This window comes from Delphinus delphis, chromosome 11, assembly GCF_949987515.2.
Source record: "Delphinus delphis chromosome 11, mDelDel1.2, whole genome shotgun sequence".
Taxonomy (NCBI): domain Eukaryota; kingdom Metazoa; phylum Chordata; class Mammalia; order Artiodactyla; family Delphinidae; genus Delphinus; species Delphinus delphis.
Window position 1 is genome coordinate 101,578,815 of NC_082693.1, and position 19,536 is coordinate 101,598,350.

General features: G+C 56.0%; 1 protein-coding gene across 1 annotated transcript in view; it reads right to left on the reverse strand.

Annotated features, from left to right (window-relative positions):
- IL17REL (interleukin 17 receptor E like) overlaps positions 1-19,536 on the reverse strand; it is a 40,102-nt gene extending 20,566 nt beyond the window's left edge. Inside the window, exons 1-10 of the mRNA XM_060026010.1 lie at positions 19,435-19,536; positions 15,505-15,532; positions 2,359-2,508; positions 2,079-2,188; positions 1,690-1,804; positions 1,397-1,441; positions 995-1,140; positions 835-906; positions 699-753; positions 29-192 (exon numbers count right to left, since the gene is read on the reverse strand). Of these exons, the coding sequence (XP_059881993.1) occupies positions 29-192; positions 699-753; positions 835-906; positions 995-1,140; positions 1,397-1,441; positions 1,690-1,804; positions 2,079-2,188; positions 2,359-2,508; positions 15,505-15,532; positions 19,435-19,536 (987 nt within the window). The remainder of the gene's footprint in view (positions 1-28; positions 193-698; positions 754-834; positions 907-994; positions 1,141-1,396; positions 1,442-1,689; positions 1,805-2,078; positions 2,189-2,358; positions 2,509-15,504; positions 15,533-19,434) is intronic.

Here is a 19,536-nt window from a genome sequence, read left to right on the forward strand (position 1 = left end):
GCCCCATCCCTGCCTGGGGGGCACTCACCCTGCTGTGTGCAGGCCGGCTGGACTGCTCCAGCTCCAGGCACTGGGGCCCTGGCCCTGGGCGCCAGCACAGACTCACACGGCCACTCATGGGACAGGCAGGCTCCCAACTCAGCTCCTGGCTCCCCGGGTGGTAGTGGATGGCGTCCCACAGTGTCTCCGTGTCTGCAGGGACCCTCCCCCAGGGCTGGCATCAGCTGGCGCTACCCCAGCCGCCCGTGGGCCACAGGACTGAGCACCTGCTAGAGTAACCATCGGGCTGGCCCAGGACCCAGGTGCCTTCTCTCGGGGGCTCTGGGCCTGACCCGAGTCTGTGTGTGTGTTCTGTGAGCACCCCGCACCCCTCCGGGAGCCCCTCCTGGCAGCCTGGGCTCTTCCAGGTGGCCTGGCTGCGACACGTGCGTGCACCGGCCGACACGCGCTCTCCTGCACGCTCACGTCCACGCGCAGGCTCTGCCGCCTTGGAGGGCTTGCCTGGAACACACTTGGCTGCCTGCCGTCCGAAGCAGGCTCAAGGGCTGAGGCTGGGCCTGTCCCCCAACCCCGTCTCACCCCCGCTCGAGTCAGCCGTCCCAGCTGGACAGGCCAGCCCCTACCCTGCTGGGCACCTCTGACCCTCCCATCTCCCACCCTTCTCTCCTCGCTCCCCCCTGGCACCACGGGGCACTTGCCATCTTCGAAGGGGCAGGTCTGGATCCGCACGGCGTCAGGCGTCGCGGACCAGCCCTGCGGGAGGGACTGGGGTCAGCGCAGGGTCTGCCCATCCTTCTGTCCACTCCCGGCGGTCAAGGCCACATCCTCACTGACCTCAAGGCACAGGCACGACAACTCTTGTTTGTAGGGCAGAGAGACCCTCCGGGAGACCCCGTTCGCTGTCACCTGCAGGGGAGTGAAGGCACCGTGGGCGGGCGGCCAGCGAGGATCAGAGGCGGGGCCGGGCCGGGGGCGGGGCCGGGGCGGGGCTCACTCGCACTGGGGCGCCCGCGTCTTCGCAGGTGAACCACTTGAGGCAGAGTCGCACGTAGTAGTCGTGGTAGTCGGGGCCCCCTGACTCTGGCACCTGTACCAGAATGACCTTGCGGCTGCGGTCCACCGAGTAGGAGAGCTTCCCAGCTGTAGAAGGGAAGCAGGTGAGGTCACGCTGGGGCCAGAGGTCACCAGGCACGGGGCTCCCTTGCGCTGACAGCCTCCAGGTGGTGACCCCTGCCAGACCCCGGTATTTTGGGGGTCTCCCACCTGAGGACCCATCATGATTTCCCGAGTGCGGAGGGCAGAAGAGCCCAGTGGGAGGCCCGTGGGTGTCTGCCACCACCTGAGAGGCTTCCCAGGAGCCATGGGGCCCAGGTCCCACCCGGGGAGGGGGCCTCACCAAAGCAGTCGGGCACGTTCCTCCCTACGTCCTCGTCTGCGCAGTCTGAGAACGACAGAGGCAGTGTTGGGCCCAGCCCGCTCTGCACCAGGGGCCGCCCCCCAGCTGGGCCTCTGCCCGTGTGGTTTCCAGAAGGCCTTCCTCTCCAGGGAAGCGGAGACGCTGAATTGAGCCAAATGCACTGCTGGGAGCCGTCCAGCGCGGGGCCCTGCCCCCTGCCCCCTGCCCTGGGTGAGTCCCGCCCTGAATCAGTCCCGGGAAGCTGGATGGCAGCTGTACCCGCACCGGCCCACCTTCCACATGGTACCGCTCGTCCAGCTGGACCCCGCAGAAGTGGGGGACAGTCCTCAGGGTGACGTAGAGGCTCTGGGCCACGCTCACCTCAAAGCAGTCAAAGTGCACCTGGAGCTGGGCAGGGACGGGTGGGAACTGGTGGAGCTGGGACCTCTGTCCACCCACCCATGGCCAGGCCAGTTCCACACCGCACAGCTGGAACCCAGGGTCTGGGGCAGAGGAGGAGGGGCACCCATTCCTTGGGCCTGGGGTGGCAGAGCCCCAGGACGGTCTATGGATCAGGTGGCCAAGAGGGGAGGGCAGCTGGGAGCAGGCCAGGGGACAGGTGCAGCTGCCCGGCACCGGCTTGGGGCTGGACCCGCAAGTCCGGGTCAGACCCTGGTCTCACCTGCTGCCCCACCTGCAGCCGGCGGGAGGCCCTGGGGACCCGCACGCTCTGGCACTGTGTCTCCTGGGTGTCCAGGCTCATGGAGCAGGCCTCCAGGCCCCGCAGGCCCTCTGGGTGGAGGGAGGGGCCGGCAGGGCTGTCAGAGCCCTTCCCTCCCCTCCTCTGTGAAGGGCAGTTAGCAGGGTCTCCCTGGCCCACCCCACCCCCGGCTTGTCACAGGGATTAGAGGAGCCCTGAGCCCACCACCCCACTTCCTGGGTGTCACCACCATCATGGTCACCATGCAGCGTGAGAGAGGCCTTGACGCGCAGGAACAGGGAGCAGCCGTCGGGGGGGGCACACTTCATGGCAGTGGAGAGGGTCAGGGCCTCCAGGACGGACCCGGACATGGACGTGGGGGGCTTGCGGCAGAAGCTGTTGAAAATATTTCCTGGGGAGGGGAGAAGGAGAGTGAGTACCACGGTTCCCAGGGCCTGGGTAAGGCTCTTTGGGTGGTGGGGTGGGGGTGGGGGAGGGGGGCTCTGGGGCTGCACAGTCGCGGGGAGAGTGCTCCCTACTTGCCCCAGTGCAGTCAGGGAACCAGGCCCCCGGTGAGTGGTGGGCCACCCTGAGCCATGCTCAGAGATGGCCGCTGGGTGCCAGGAGTGGGCCCCCGCCTGGCCAGCAAGGGGGCAGAGGAGCCCCCCTCGGCAAGCTGGCGGGCCCCACGGACAACAAAGATGGGCGACAGCAAAGGTGTGCTGGGGGCACAGGGGACCTGACCTCAAGGGCACTGCCGCCTAAGGCCCTGACCGCCGGCAGGCGGCTGCGCCGGCCCAGGGGCTGTGCAGGGAGCTGGGCTCTCACGTCCAGGCGCGAGGGCCGAGCAGTGTTTTCGGCCGCGGCTCTGCAGATTCGCCGGCGGACGCTTCAGGTCCGGGGAGGGGCGTTGGTTCCACGGGAGCCACCACACCCCAGGGGGCCCCGCGCCCCACGGAGTTGGCAGCCCAGGTTCTCTGCTGCGCTCAGGGCCGTGGCGTTCACGCCTGGTGACGTGTCAGACTGGGGAGTAACCCCGGGCGGGACAGTGCGCCCAGGAAGGGGAGGTGTGTGTGCTCAGCGGTGCCTCCAGGGGGCCCGGGCCCCAGGCGAACGCCGGGAGCATGTCAGGAAGACCAGCTTCTTGGGCTGACAGTCAAGGGGAAGTAAAGGACGAAAATGCTGGGAGGAGAGGGGACACGGGTGGGACCAGGTGGAACTGTTGAATGCACGTGATGGGGGGAAGCAGAGGCCGAGGGCGCATCAAAGGCTTCCTCGCTGCAGAGAAAGTGGAGCAGGAATGAGGCATCCCCACGGACCACGGTGGCTGACCACCGAGACCCTGGAGAAGGGGGGGCAGAGGCACCGCGGCTGAGACACGGACGGACGCGCTGGCCCGTCGCTCAACAGAGCCCCGACTGGACCGTATCAGAAACAACTCAAAGAGGCAGCAGGAACTACGAGGTCTGAAATGTTCCTGGGAAAGAAACCCAGCGCTGTGGATCCCACTGTGGCCAAGATGGAGTCACAGGGGTCAGATTTTCCCTCGAGCCTGAAGCAGCCTGGAAACCAGACAAGATACAGTCTCAAGACACCGGACGTGGGGAAGGACAGACGGCCATGCCCGAGGGACGGGGACAGACGGCCATGCCCGAGGGACGGGGACAGACGGCCATGCCCGAGGGACGGGGATAGACGGCCATGCCCGAGGGACGGGGAGAGACGGCGATGCCCGAGGGACGGGGACAGACAGTTATGCCCGAGGGATGGGGACAGACGGCCATGCCCGAGGGACGGGGACAGACGGCCATGCCCGAGGGACGGGGACAGACGGCGATGCCCGAGGGACGGGGACAGACGGCGATGCCCAAGGGACGGGGACAGACGGTCATGCCCGAGGGACGGGGACAGACGGCCATGCCCGAGGGACGGGGACAGACGGCCATGCCCGAGGGACGGGGACAGACGGCCATGCCCGAGGAATGGGGACAGACGGGGGAGCCCAACGAGGGCCCTGCTGTCTTGAGAGCCTTTCCCGGCTGTGGCAGAGGGAGGGGGAATTTGGGACCCCTGACACCCTCCCGAAGTGGAGAAATGGGGCAGACGGAAGTGGCCAGAGTTTGCAGGATGAGCGCAAGAGGAGGGATGATGCAGAGAGAGCAGGGGAATGCGTGTTTGGCAGAGAGCGGATGAGCACATGGACGTGAGGGGCTGCAGGAAGAGGAGAAGCCCAAGGGGTTTGCGGGGACAGCGTCCTGTCCGCACCCGGGGCCAGGACTATCCCCATTCCCAGCCAGACTGGGGACTTCGTGATTCACGGGGCCCCGGGTACACTGTATGCAAGAGTCTTGCTTCTGTAGGAGAATAACTAGCCTTAGATGGAGCACTGCTCTGGCCTCGCCTAACAAATCTTAAAGACCCCCAAAGGTTAACCTGTTTCTAAGGAACTTAACTGTATTTCAGAAATGGCTCAAGAATATTTGTATGGATAAAAGTATATATCCGACACACAACAGGTAAAAATCACCATGTCTACCATATAATAGAAAATTACAAGCCATGCAAAGAATCAGGAAAACATAACCCAGAATGAGGGGGAAAATCAAATAAAACCGACAGAGATGTTAGGATTAGTAGACAGGAACATTCAAACAGTTACTGTAACTGTATTCCACATGTTAGACATGAAAGAGATTTAAAAAAAAAACCCAAATCCAACTTTTAGGGATGAAAACTACAGTGCCTGAGATGAAAAATACAACAGCTGGTTTAATAACAGATTAGCCATTGGAAAAAAAAACCCTGGAGAACTTGACATAGCAACAGAAAACATCCAAAAGTAGATGGAGAGAGATTGTGGCGATGGTGAAGGTGTGTTGATGATGATGGTGAAGGTGGTGGTGACAGTGGTGAGGAAATAATAGAACAGAGCATTGGGGAGCTGTAGGACAACTTCAAGTGACCTAATGTATGTGTGGTTAGGGTCCCAGAAGGAATGAGGGAAAGAAAAAACTTGAAAAAACGATAGAAAATTTTCAAACTTGGTGAGAACTATAAACTCACAGATCCAAGAAGCCTGATGAATGATAAGAAATATGAAGAAATTACACGGCACACCAGGATCAGTTTGCTCAAAGCCAGTGGTAAAGAGAAAACTGTAAAAGCCACCAGAGGAAAAAAGACGTGATGTGCAGAGGAGCCAAGGTAAGGAAGGTGCAGAATTCTTTTCGGGAGCAACGCAAGTGAGAAGATGATGGGGACGAAGACCCTGCGGGACTGAGAAACAAACCCCGCCCGCCTAGCATCCTATCCCTGCCCACATATGCACGACTGATTCTCAGCAGACATGCCGGGAACTCAGAGGGAAAAGCGTAGTCTTTTCAGCAAATGGTGCTGGATCAACCGGGTGTCCCCAGGCAAACAATGCGCTTCTGTCCACAGCTTTCACAACATACAAAGGTCACCTAAAATGGACCGTCAACCTCAATGTAAAACCTAAAACTATAAGACTTTTAAAAGAAAACACATTTTTATTCAATAAAAATCTCTGTGACCTTAGGTAAGGCAAAAAATTCTTAGATACAACACTGAAACCGTGACCCATAAGAGAAAAAAATGAATAAATTGGATTTCATCAAACTTTAAAACTTCTGCTCTTTGAAAGACCCTGGTAAGGAGTGAAAAGATAAGTCAGAGATTGGGGGGAAATATTTGCAAATCATGCACCTGCTAAGGAACTTGTGTTCAGAATCTATAAAGAACTTTCCAAATTCAATGATAAGGAAACCAACCACACAATATAAAATGAGTGCCTGTCTGTCCCCAATGCAGGAGGGGTAGACTGCGGGAGGGGGCCGCAGGCTTCCACCATCCTCCCCCCAGACTGATGGAGGTTTAAAAAATAATAAAGCCAGCGAGTAGTTGGTCTGCCTTTTTTTATCAACACGCGCTGGCAGTTCTAAACAGTGTTGGTGATAAAATCTTCCCCGTTGGTGGAAGATCTAAATGATAGCCTGCCCCCAGCCTGGCCCCCAACTGCATCCTTCGCCCACTGTCATCTTGGAGCTGATGTACCTAAGGTGTGGGGTCAGATGGACGACTCAGAGGGGGACAGCACCCCAGGGCAGTGGCTGGAATAGGAGGAGAGGCCACCTGCAGGAGACAGCTGAGTGTCTGTCTGGCCACAGGGGCTAGTGGTCAAGCCCGGTGGGTTCGTCACGTAACGTCGTGGCGAGGACTGTGTCCCAAGCCTGACGCTTCCCTGCTCTGAGAGTCATCCTTAGAGCTCGGTGTGCAGCCTTCTCGAAAGAAGCGATTGTGCTTTAGAATTTTCTCTCATGCGTGTGAAAACTTCCTCCTCTGCGCAGAAAATGAGAAGTCTGCAACTTTTGACCTTTTCTGGAAAAAAACAAAGACCTTCCAGCCAAGCAAGGAAAGGATCAGAGCCAAAAAAAAGGTAGAGCCATAGAAGAGCGTGGTGACCATGGGAAATGATGAAATACATAGTTAAGTATAATGGATGCAAAGGAGAAGTCGCTTGTTGTAAATAAATGAATAAAAATAAGAACAGGCTCTTGTCCCAAATTAAGCTCACAAAACAGGAGAGAGTATATAGAAGAAAGTGAGGCAGGGGACTTCCCTGGCGGTCCAGTGGTTAGTGCTCCGCGCTCCCACTGCAGGGGCTGGGGTTCAATCCCTGGGGAACTAAGATCCTGCATGCCGTGCAGCACGGCCAAAAAAAAAAAAAAAAGTGAGGCAGAAACACTAAATTATTTGTGGTTCAAAATGGGGAAAATAATTCATTGCTACTGTGTGGAAAGAATTGTGAACCCAAAGCTCATCATAAATACTTACGGAGAAGTAAATATACTTGGTCTCATTTAGAGAGGCTTCCTAAAAGAAGACCTGACAGCTGTATTTTAAAAAGGAGAAATATGAACTCAAAAGGAAGAAGTGGGTTACGAAAGCAACAGTGAACACAGGAATGGGTAGAACACGGTGGTGAATTTAAATTCATGCTGGGAGGGCAGCAGGAGAAAGAAGGACTCCTGTCTGTTTAAAAACAAGTTGCGAGTTCCATTTCCCAGCCTACGGTAGCCCACGCTGTTTGGACCAATTCTACTGAAAACAACTTACAATGCTGGAGAAAAAAAACATACATGTAAAAAAACTTCTTAAAAACCTGTGAGAGGGCTTCCCTGGTGGCGCAGTGGTTGAGAGTCCGCCTGCCGATGCAGGGGACACGGGTTCGTGCCCCGGTCCGGGAAGATCCCACATGCCGCGGAGCGGCTGGGCCCGTGAGCCATGGCCGCTGAACCTGTGCGTCCGGAGCCTGTGCTCCGCAACGGGAGAGGCCACAGCAGTGAGAGGCCCGTGTACCTCAAAAAAAAAAAAAAAACCTGTGAGAGCTGATAAAGAATCAGGATCATCAGTATAAACCCTGAGGAAGGGCAGAGGGACGCAGAGCACAGGAAGCCGCGTTCCTGGGCGTCTCCCAGCCCGGACGCTGAGGGCTCCAAGCGTGCGGCCCAGACCAGGGGATCCCAGGGCTGCCCCGTCACGGCGAGGGGAATCAGGAGAACCCTGCCCCCTCCCCGAGTCCTGGGGCGTGGTGGGAGGGCAGGGGCAGCGGAGCTTCCTGGAGAGCCCACAGCCTCCGTGGGCCTGGGTGCTGGGTCCCGGCCGTGGTCTGCACCCCCAGGAAGATCCAAGAAACTTCAATCTATGACTTAGTTAGAAATGGTCCTGATAGTCACATGTCCCGCCTGGGTGCCACTCAGAAGCAACGGGGAACCTGGTCTGGGGGAAGGCGCCTACATCCTAGGCTGTGGGGAAGGCATCATTTCTCAGGGGCATGGAGCAGACATTTTTTTTTTTTTTGGCCACACCCCGTGGCTTGTGGGATTTTAGTTCCCCAACCAGGGATCAAACCTGGGCCCTCGGCAGTGAAAGCACGGAGCCCTAACCACTGGACCGCTGGGGAATTCCCTGGAGCAGATATATTTAGTGATAAACAAAGTTGCTGGGGAAACAAAGCACCAAGAGAAAGAACCAGCAGAGACATGCCATGGACGGGTCCATGGAGGGCTACAACAGGTCGGACACAGACAGACCAACCTGCTAAAAGGATAGGCTTGAAAATATAGGGGAAAAAACTATAAAGAGGGACCTAGCACGTTTGAAAGAAACAAATAGAATTTCTGGAAGCAAACCCACAGAAACAGAAATTAAAAAGCAATACATGGTTTGGAGAGCAGGTTGGACATCACTGAAGAGAGAATTAGTGGGAGAAAGATCACAGTGGATGATACAGAAATCAGCAACGAGACAAAGGATGGAAAACGCAGAAGGGAGACTGAGAAATAGGAAGAAAGACGTGAAATGTCTGAGGTGTGTCCATCGAGGTTGCAGAAGGAAAGGAGAGGATGGGGCAGAGGCAATATCTGAGATGATGGTTAAATTTTCTAAGGCTTACACAAAAGTAAAAGTATAAGCTGACCCCACTTACGAATATAGCTGCAAAATCCTAAATAACATTTTAGCAAATTGATTTAATAATATATTAAACATGACCAGATAGGAGTTGTTTTAGGACTGCAGGTGTGGTCAACATTAGACAATCTATCACCTCATTAAAAAGATTAAAGGAGGAAAATTGTATGAGTATCTTTATAGACACAGAAAATTTTCATAAAATTTAACACCTACCCATGATGAAAGAAGGTTTATCAAACTAGGAAAAGAAAGACACTTCCTTGTCTAGATGGAGGGCGTCTCCTCCAAACGCCCAATAAACCTAATCCTTAATGGTACGTTTTTGGGAATCATTGCTATTTAATATCAGGACTGAGACAGTGGTTCCCCATTCAACATTGTCCTGGAGATTTGAGCCACTTCCATAAGGACAAAAACAAACGTAGGTTATAAACTGTTATTATTTGCAGAGTATGTGATTATCTATATACAAAAACTTAAGAGACTCAGTGGGAAATCTACTAGAAATAACAAAGGAAGTGTAACAAATGTGTGGATGCAAGATTAATACACGAAACTAGCATTGCTTTACACCAGCAAACACCAACTAGAAAATGTGATAAAATAAGGAACCCATTCATGGACCCTTCAACCTCTGAAGGGCATAAATAAATACTTTGAGGAAGACCTAACTTCCTCAAAGATGGAAAGGCATACCATGTTCATGGTTAGAAGACTCACCTCGGATAAGATGTCATTTCTGACTCAAATTGGTCAATAAATTCAGTGCAATTCCAAGCAAAACATGTGATATTGTGATTTATATTAAGAAATATATATTTGGTCTTGGTCCCCATTTCTGGTACACAACTCCTAAAGCTCTTGGAGTTTCCTAAATGATGAGTGATAAAGGTGTCTTTTGTTATCTATAACGAACCTGTTTCAACCACACCTAGTTTGTTAATGAGGTGATTTTTAGAAGCACCTAAGGATGGGGGCTGGTTGCCAGGGGAACTAACAATGGGATTAGAGGGTTGGAACTTTCAGTCCCACCCCCCAGACCTCTGGGGAGGGGAGAGGGGCTGGAGGTTGAGTTCAATCACCAATGGCCAATGATTTAATCAACCATGCCTCTGTAATGAAACCTGCATAAAACCCCAAAAGGACAGGTTCGGAGCGCTTCTGGGTTGATGAACACAGAGAAATGACAAGTCAGAGCGCAGGGACACTCCTCATCCTTCCCCATGCCTCGCCCTGGGCGTCTCCTCCATCTGGCTTTTCCTGACTTATATCCTTTGATAACAAACCGGTAATTTAGTAGGTAAAATGTTTCTCTGGGTTCTGTGAGCCACTCAAGCAAATTAATTGAACCTGAGGAGCAGGTGGCGGGGAGTCTCCAATTTATAGCCGGTCACTCAGAAGTATTGGTGACACCTGGAGTTTTGACTGGCACCGGAAGTGGGGGTGTCTTGTGGGACTGAGCCCTTCACCTGTGGGAACTGAGGCTCTCTCCAGGTAGACAGTGTCAGAGTTGAGTTAATTACTTGGTGGTGTTGAAAAATACACACACCGGAAAATGCCTGCTGAAATTTTCAGGAAACTGACAATCAAAAATTCCGATTGAAGATTTGAAGGGCTCAGGGTTGAGTCTCTGGTGGGAATAGACCTGGTGTTGAATGCCTTCGTGTCCTGTCTGGACCTTGGCCATGTTTAATGCCAGCTGTCACGGACGCTCAATTCACTGGGAGACGCAAAATGGTGATACGATAATTCTGTTGTTTTGCTTCCATTTATTGGCTGGAGTAATTGTTCCAAGGGAGCATTTGTAGAAGAAAGGCACGATGGAGGTTTGATTCCTTCCCTTTATTTACCCAATCTTCAAGGTGAGTTGGTTCCCTATCATCCACAGAGACGAACAATTCTTTTTTTTTTTTTTTTTTTTAAACAGTACCGCTAAGAATGCATGGGTTTAAGTATGGGCTGCAACTCATCGCAGTGCTTATTCTTTTTTGAAGCTCAAACAATACCTCTTGGCAGGTGGGAGCTCCTTCTGGCCTCCATGTACTGCAGACCTGTCACCACCGCCTTTGAGAGCTTCCTCCATCTGGAATGACAAGATGTCCCAGGCTCTTCTGGTACATTTTCTGCCCCAGACTGGAAATCAGTTTATTTTGGTGAAAAATGGTATTTCAAGGCCACAGCACTAGGGAGGCTCATGACTATGAGTTGGTCGTTGTTTCTAGGATTTTTCTGTGGACAGAGCTGCAACGTATTTAAAGCAATACCTCGTGAGGTCATACTGAGGTTACCAATTCAGAGTAAAGGTTTTACAGCACCTTTTCTACATGACATCTGCATCTCCTTTCTTCCATGCTTGATTCTCAAGAACACAGGGGAGGATAGAATGAAAATATGTCCTAACTGCCATTTGCTGTACTGCACACGCCGTACACGAGTCTGGGTCACAGCACAAACCACCGGGGTGACTGGAAACAGCAGAAACGTGCCTTTGCGTAGACTTTTCTCAGTCTCTCCCCATTTTTACACCATCAGCGTACAGCTGTGAATACCGCACTGTCTCCTTTTCCACAGGTAGTCTCAGTTTTGCGACTAGCCCTGTAGTAATTCTCACCCATTTCTTATCTGACCCTCCTGCAGTCTGGCTGCCCGAGGCTTGTTCTCCCGGAGAGTCCCCAGGAGGGGCCGTGGGACAATAGTCCGTGAGTCCCCGCCTGTTGTACCTTTATACATGAAGGTCAGTTTTCTTTTACGGAAACATATTTGACGTATAACATCGTGTAAATCGAAGGAGTACGGCATATTGACTTGATGCATTTATATGTTGTAATAATAATTGTCATCGTAGCAAAGGCACCCCATCAAGTGACATAATTATCGTTTCTTCTTTTGTGGAATAATTAAAATCTAGCCTCTTAGCAAGTGTGGTGATTATAATGCAGTATTGTGTCTATACGCACCATAGCTGCATTATGGTTTTGCTGTCCATTTTCTTCTAGCGTTAAAATGTCGCTCTTTGAAAAGCCTGATATACTTTTCTTTCCATTATAAATTGTACAGCTCTTTTTGCCGAGAGGCCCAAAGATTTTTCTCTTTCCCTTTAAAATCCAGCCATTTTACTAGAATAACTTTGGATGTGGTATCCAGGCCTGGTATTCTCCAGTTCATGGTTTGCCTTTTCAATATCTACTGTCAAGAAAGAAATGTTTGTTCTCCGTGAACTGTAGTTTTTAGTGTTTGTTCTGCTGCTTTGGTTTTCTTTAGGGTCTCATATCATCTGCCTTCCGGACATCATTTGACTATCTGTAACATTTACCATTATTCACACATCATTTTATCTCTTTTTACATTTCTTTTTGATTTTTTTCCTTTCAAATTTTAGTCGTATTCTTTTTTTAAGTCGAAGTATAGTTGATTTACAATGTTGTGTTAATTTCTGCTGAATAGCAAAGTGATTCAGTTATACGTATAGATACATTCTTTTTTTAAAGTATTCTTTTCCATTATGATTTATCACAGAATGTTGAATAGTTCCCTGTGCTATACAGTAGGACATTCCTTTTTGATTAAAAAAAAAATCTCCTTTTCACCTGCTATTTCTCTCAAGGCATTTAATATTGGGTGTATTCACTACTTCCAATGCAGTCTTCATTTATACAATGATTTTTTCCTTTATTTCTAGTCACCTCGTTTCCGAACGTTTCTAATTTTTGTTCACGTCGTTCTTTAACGTATCATTGTCTTGAATATTCTAAGCCATTTTGAAATGAACTGTTACACTTGTGGGTTTCAGGATGCTCTTCTGGCGCACCTCCTTTGCCTGTCGGCACATCATTCCATTCCTTCTTTTCTTTTTAATTATCATAACTTGTCTGGAACTTGCCCTTGACAGTCTTCCGTTGCCCACATTTACGTGAATTCAGTTTCCCAGAGCTCTTAGCAGACTTGGTCTGCTTTCCTGACTGCGCAGAGCTCCCTCTGCTGTCACTTTTGGGTAGTGTTTAAAAATAGGGTGGATCGCTGTTGAGTTTCTTAGCTCTTTCCCCCCTTGCCTTCGTACCTGAAGCTGCTCTTTTCTTGCCTCTGTTGTCCTTGATGCCACTCCGAGCTTCTCTGTGCAGGGCCTCTCCCAAGGGGTCCCTGCACCCACCTGCCGCAGTGGTGGGCAGCCCCTCGGGGGGGGTGTGCTCCCCAGCGATTCTCACCGTCTGTGGGGTTCAGACACCCCTCCACTCCCTGCTGCACAGACCCCACTGATGCTCCCGCCTGGGGCTCTGGGGCTCGTCTCTGGGGTCTGGGAGCGTGGACCCCACTTCTGTTTTACATCCTTGCTCTTGGGTCTGAGGATTCAGGGAAGCTACAACCACACCATCATCTCCCGGGACAATTTAGGAAAGATTTAGGAAATCTCCCGGGACAATTTAGGAAAGAAAGGAACCAGAGGGGCTTGCCCCACCAGAAATCAGTATCTAGCTGAGCTCCATATGGACTCAGACAGTGTGACCCCGCTCAGGGATAGGGGCGGGTCAGGGAACCGTGCACACAGCGTGGAAATCTGACGGGGTGGGGGGCGTCCAGTACGTGGTGCGGCCACAGCCAGATTTCCAGGTAGCAAAAGATCACAGGTGGGTTCCTACCTCACACCATACACGGAGATACATTCTAGATGAATCAAAGACCTAAATCTGAGAAAGAAAACTTTAATACAGAAATATAGGAAATACAGGGAGAAAATCTCTCTGACCTCAGGATTGGGAAGACTTTCTTGAAAGACCCCCCCATATCCACAAAATCCATGAAGGGGGAGGCTTGTAGACATGGCTGCATCAAAACTGAAACCTGTGACTCACACCATGAGGTTGAGACTGAGAAAGTGGAAGGACTCTCTGTGACGCGGGGTGACCACCCCCACACGCTGGCCCAGGGCGGGTCAGGCACAGGGGGAGACCACACGGGTCTCAGCGTCATCAGAGACACACAGACTGAGACGGAAGTGGGGGTGGGGAAGCTGTGGCCTCACGAAACCCCTCCCCCATAACGACCAGAACCACAGGTGCCACAGAGCCAGAGAACGGCCCCCGCAGCAGGCAAAGCACACGGACACAGGCCAGAGCATCACCCAGATGCCGTGGTGTCTCCCTGCCTGGCGACCCCGCTCCCCAGAAGCCCTGCTCGTGGGGTGACTCAGCCTCGGAATTCTCGACAAGCCCCCCTCCCCCGAGTCCGGAGAGAAGGAGGCCGGCTGGGTGTCCTGTATTGTCACCGCTCCGACTGGCGTGCGGGCGAAGGAGTGGGAGGGACGAGACTGCGGCGGCCCCAGGGCCCCCCAGAAGCCGAGGGCCCCTCCCCACACCTCTCCCCGGCCCCCAGGACCCGCCTGCCGAGTCCCCTGTCTCCCCAGCCAGGCCCGGGGCCGTCCTGACACCTAGCCCTCGCACACAGCTCCTGGGGGAAACACCATGGACCTGCAGTCAGAAGAGAGGAGAAGCCAGCCTGAGTAACCAGGGGTCTGTAGGGAGCTGCCGAAGTGTGACCAGGATGGAAAGCGTGTCAGACGGAGTGTAGGAAAAATTAAAATAAGGATGGAGGAAAGACATGGAAGAAGGGAGGGGAAAAGGAACACAGAACGTGGGAGGCAAGGAAACGTCACGGAGGAATAGAGGGGACTCTTCCTCAGGCACCTCCACTGTGACAAGGACACGGCTTCAGTGACACAAGGGATCCGACAGGGGATCACACGGCAGGAGGCTCAGCGGAGCCGTGCCCGCCGAGGACCAGTCAAGGAGCCAGACGACCCAATTTCAGGACAAATAAGTACAGTGAGGACGCAGGAACCAGGAGACGTGGCTGGAAATTAAATTGCCGGCTTGGAACAGTTGAGATCATCATGGCAAAAGCCGTTGAGAAAGAGAAAAATGAATGGAAGCAGGTGATGGAAGGCGGAGGTGACTGAGGTCAGATCAGATGGGAGAACGGGCATCACGGAGCCCGGCTTGGACCAGGGATGGCCTGGGGCGGAGGAGAACCCCGCAGGCCCCTCGGCAGAAATGCCAGGGTGGCCTCGGCTTCTCACCCTCCGGGGAGAGTCCAGGGACAGAACTGCCGCCGAGTTGATGCTATTCAACACCCCACAACCGCTGACCGCTGGTCCGACAAACCGGTGACGGGATGCTGCCTGGGGTGGGGGCGTGTCCCCGGCTCGGGGCCCAGCAGCCCGTGTCATAATCTCACTCCTTAACCTTGCAGGGGTCCTCGAGGAAACAACACCTCTTGAGGTGAAGAAACACTTCAAGTTTAACCATTTCTTTAGTTTTTCCTATTACAGTCAAGTCAAATTAAATAAAATACTTAGTTTACATGGCATAAGGTAACTTCACCTCTATAAAATATTTGTTACGTTTATCCCACAAACAGTATATTCGCCTACAAAAGTGTCTAGAATAATGTTTTCCTAATGTAAACAATGTTTATGTCTATATGGGGGCTTTGGAGCAAGATTATTTGCACTTTCTGCCGTATATATTTTGCATCTCTTATGCCCCTTTTAATGAAATATAGTGTCTGCAAAGACAATAAAGCTATTTTTAAAATGGAATATCGTTTTACAATGGGAAAAAATGAAAAAGTGTGATATGAGAAATTTATTGCAAAGCAATGAATTCCGTGAAAACAGGAACGCATGATTCCCACGTCCAGCAAGCCCACGACTGGGCTTGACGGGGCGCTTGCCCTCCTGCACCAGGCGGTGGGCAGGGAAGGGGGGCGGCGCTCTGCTAGGGGAGGGGCGGTGGCAGTGGCGGCAGCTCTTCCTGCACAGGAGGGAGACCCCGGCCGCCTGGCAGACCTGGCTCCCGGGAGGGCAGGGTGACGAGGAGCAGAAGGGCAGCGAGTCCCCCTCGGCCTGAGCTGTACTCACGGTTTACGCGGCTCTTGCAGGCGAAGCCCTGTGGACGGAACAGTGAGAGGGGTGGGAGGTCAGCTTGGCTGCCTCTTGTCCCCCGCCCACCCCGGGCCCCGCCCCGGTGTGACCTGGACCCCGTGCACCTTCAGAGCCCCCACCCCCTGACCGCACCGACTTCCCGTGCTGGCATCCGCGGCTCCCCCGGCCCCCTTGTGCCCGTGCTGGGCGGGTGCTGGGCTTCAGGAAGAAAAGAAAATGGGCGACGATCCCGGCCTCGGAGGAGCTGCCTTCGGAGCCGGGGCAGCCACACGACGTCAGAAAGTGACATTTAACGTCAGCTGTTGAAAAGTGTGGGGGACGATAACCGAGCGGTCAGGAGGGTGAGAGCTGTGACTGCCGGGGGTGGCCTCGCTGGGTCTGGCCTGGGGACCGCCGGGGAAGGGCAGGGATTAGCCCATGCACACTGCCTCTCCCGCTGGACTGACGGCTTCCCGAGGGGTCGGGACCAGGGACCAGGGACCAGGCTCAGACAGGGTGGGTGGGGGAAGGCGCCAGGGCCGTGCCCGTGGACCCCACTTTGGTGGGTGGGCTGAGGGGCTCCACGGTAAGCTTGGGAGGATGGGGTCGGCAGAGTTCTGGGAGCCCGGGGACGGGCACCTGAAGCGGCGGAATACAAGCCAGTAGGGTCGCTGCCCTGGGCCCGGGCTCAGCCGCAGTGGGGGCCCTCTGGGGGCGCCCAGGGAGCAACGACAGCTGGGGGCCCGAGGTAGAGACCCTGCCGGCACAAGTGGGGAGGTGGAGGAGCGAAGGGGGTCTGCTCCTGTCCCTGGGGTTTGCAGGGTGGTCCAGCTCCAGCTCCACCCCCCTTTCTAAACAGCCTTTTCATTTTGGAATAATTTTAGATTTACAGAAAAGTTGCAAAGGTGGCGCTGAGGTTTACCCAGTGACGCCCGACGTTAACGTCTCGGGTAAGTGGGTGTCACTCTTGGGCGAGCCCCAGACTCCGGGATTCGCCCGTTTCCACCCAGGTGCCTTTCCGCTCCAGCCTTTTTTTTTTTTTTTTTTTTTTTGCGGTACGCGGCCTTCTCACTGTTGTGGCCTCTCCCATTGCGGAGCACAGGCTCCAGACGCGCAGGCTCAGCAGCCATGGCTCACGGGCCCAGCCGCTTTGCGGCATGTGGGATCTTCCCAGACCGGGGCACGAACCCGTGTCCCCTGCATCGGCAGGCGGACTCTCAACCACTGCGCCACCAGGGAAGCCCTCCGCTCCAGCCTTTTAACTGTCACCCCGCGTCCACCCTGTCTTCTGACCACGACATCTCCCAGAGACGCCGACTCGCCCCCTTAGGCCTCCAGACGCACAACCCCCACGGAGGCGACCTGCGGCCCTGCCCACGGCTCTCACGGGTGAGGGGCCTGACTCCGGGGCCGGCCCAGGGTGGCAGGAGGGCTCTGCTGGACTAAGGGGCTGCACCCACCTGGGTGCCGCGCCCAGAAGGTGACTGGGCAGCAGCTGGGCCTGGGCCGCAGCCCTGAGTGGACAAAGGGGCAGTGGCTTGGGTCCTCGCCCACCCTCCCTCCCTGACACGGCCCCAGATGCCTGGAGCCACCCCCTGGCATCCTCTGTCCTGTGGCCCGAGCCCAGCCCCCTCCCAAGCTGGTAGGAGCTAGAGGGCAGCTGCATCCTGGCCCAGGGTCACTGCCCGCCCACTGGGGACCTCCTGCTGCCCCTGTGCCTGAGGACCACGCAGCTGTGGCCCCTGGGTTTCCAGTGGAGCGGGGGTGGGCGCGGTCTAGTAGTTGGCCCTTCGGTGCCCGCAACCCCTCTCCTGCCTTGGGGACCAGCGGGGGCAAAGGTCGAGGTCAGAGAGCACCTGTGGATTCCGGCGCCCAGGGACCCTGGCATCTTGGGAGCTGGGGGTGGGGACCCGGCAGAAGCTGGCCCGGGGCCCTGGGGCCCTTTGTAGGGTGGGGCCAGGAGGGAGAAGTGGTCGCCCCACCTCCCCCTCCCCGCCTCTGGGGTTTTCCGTCGGGCTTCCCGGGGCTTCCCAGGGCGGCGGGCGTGGGGGGGGGGGGTCTGTGGGGAGGGACCCGAGGGTGGGGTCTGGGCCCTGACCCTGCGGCTCCACTGGGTGTGGAGGGCGGGGCCCTGCATGCTGCAGGAGGGGCCCCTTCGGTCTGCCCCACTCCGCCCTGAGGCACCCTGCGGTCATCTGCTCCTGTCCGCCCCACCCTGTGCCATGACTGAAGACGTGCCAAGGCCCAGAACAGCCCTCCTAGGGGCACGATGGGCTGCAGCGGTCTACATGCTGGTGCGGGGGGCACCAGCCGTGCCAGCAGTCCTCTGCTTCGCCCCACAGAGGCAGCCCCGCCCGCCGCCCTGGGCTTCTGGAGCCCCTCCCGTTCAGACCCCTCCTCCGGAGCTGTGACTCCCCCTCTCCGACCCCCTCCCTTGGCTGCCAGCAGCCCCCGGGCCTCGCGGGCTCTCCGCGTCCCCTGCTCCTCCGCCCTCCTCCTGTAATCCCACGGCCCCAGCCGGGTGCCACAGTGGCTGGAGCTCCACGGCCAAGTGCAAAGTGGGGCCCAGGCCTGGCCGTCCCCATGGGGGGCAGCGGCGGGGCGGGGGGACCCTCCCTTCTTGCTTCCCTCCCCTGGCCTGGCCCTCCTCCTTCTTCCGGGGTCCCTCCCCTCCTCGCGGCCCGCCCCACATCCGGGCCCATCCCACCATGGGGCCGGCCCATCCCACACCCAGCTGCACCAACGCCAGTTCTCACGTCTGACGGGCTTCTCAAATCCCATATTTCAAAAACGAGTTTCCTCCCTGAACCCTTGCCCGCCAGACCCCGTCACAGGAAACATCTCCTCCATCGGCCCAGGGGCTACGGTTACACTTTAAGGTCCATCTTGGATTTCTCCTTCCCTCAAGGTCAAGGGTCCCCTGCCCTGCCAGCTCTACCTCCAAAGTACACCCCAAAGTGGCCCCGTCCCATTCTCCATCTCCGTGGGGACGGTCCAGGCCACCACCCCTCCCACCTGGGCTCAGCTGTTTCCTCTGCACCCACCTGCTCCCACCAGGAGCCAGACGCACCTCCACCGCCACCATGGGTCCCTGCACCTCGGATCTGAGCCCAGCCTGACCCCCGGCCACCCAAGCCCACTCTGTCTATCCGTGAGCTCCCTGGAACCTCTGCTGGACACTCTCGCAGGCCTCGTGGAGCTGCCTTTCCTCCTGACTGGGAGCCGGGTGTCCCCGTGTCCCCCGGGGGGCCCGGCCACTGCCCCTGAGAGGCCCATGAGCCCTCACGCCAGGCTACCCTGCTCAGCAGTCACCACCGCCTAATCTTGCTTCAGGTGCGTTTCCGCAGGTCCCTGCTGTGCCCACACTTGGAGGAGCGCACACAGCAGGCGCTCCCCAGCCCGTCCCAGCGGGCCGGCCGCCAGTCTCGCACCGGGGGACCCCCCGGGACGCGGGCACACTCTGCGGGCAGGTGCTGCCGGATGGGACGCCTCCCAGGGACAGTGAGAGTTCCGGGACACCACCACTTCTGAGCCGCATCCCGGCCCTGCGGCTCCTTCCCGCCCAGGATGAGCTTGGTACCCGCGGCGTTTCCTTAGCGGGGCATCCACAGAAGCGCGGACGCCGCCCTGGGTGACTAATCGGGGTCTGTGAACGCAGGAGGGGCTCTCGGGCTGCCCCCCACCACGTGGCTCCTCGGAGAGGGACAGGTCACAGGTGCGTCAGCGCCCCTGCCCCTCAGGCTCCTGGCAGACGTTTCCCAGATTGGCGCTGCGGGGTCAGGCCACCACCTCGTGGGGATCCCAGGCCCCCAGGCCCCCGCCACCGACCGCCCCGGGCCGGCTTCCCTGGCCTGTGCTGGGGTGGGAACGGCTAGTGCCCACCGAGGGGAACCAGGGCAAGAGGAGAGCCTGGGGGGCAGGGCTCACCTGGGAACAGGAGAGGCTGCATTCCGCGACCCTGGGGACGGCCAGGCTCCGGTAAGCGCTCCAGGCCAGGGAGAGGAAGGCGAGGGCTCGCCCAGCCAGCAT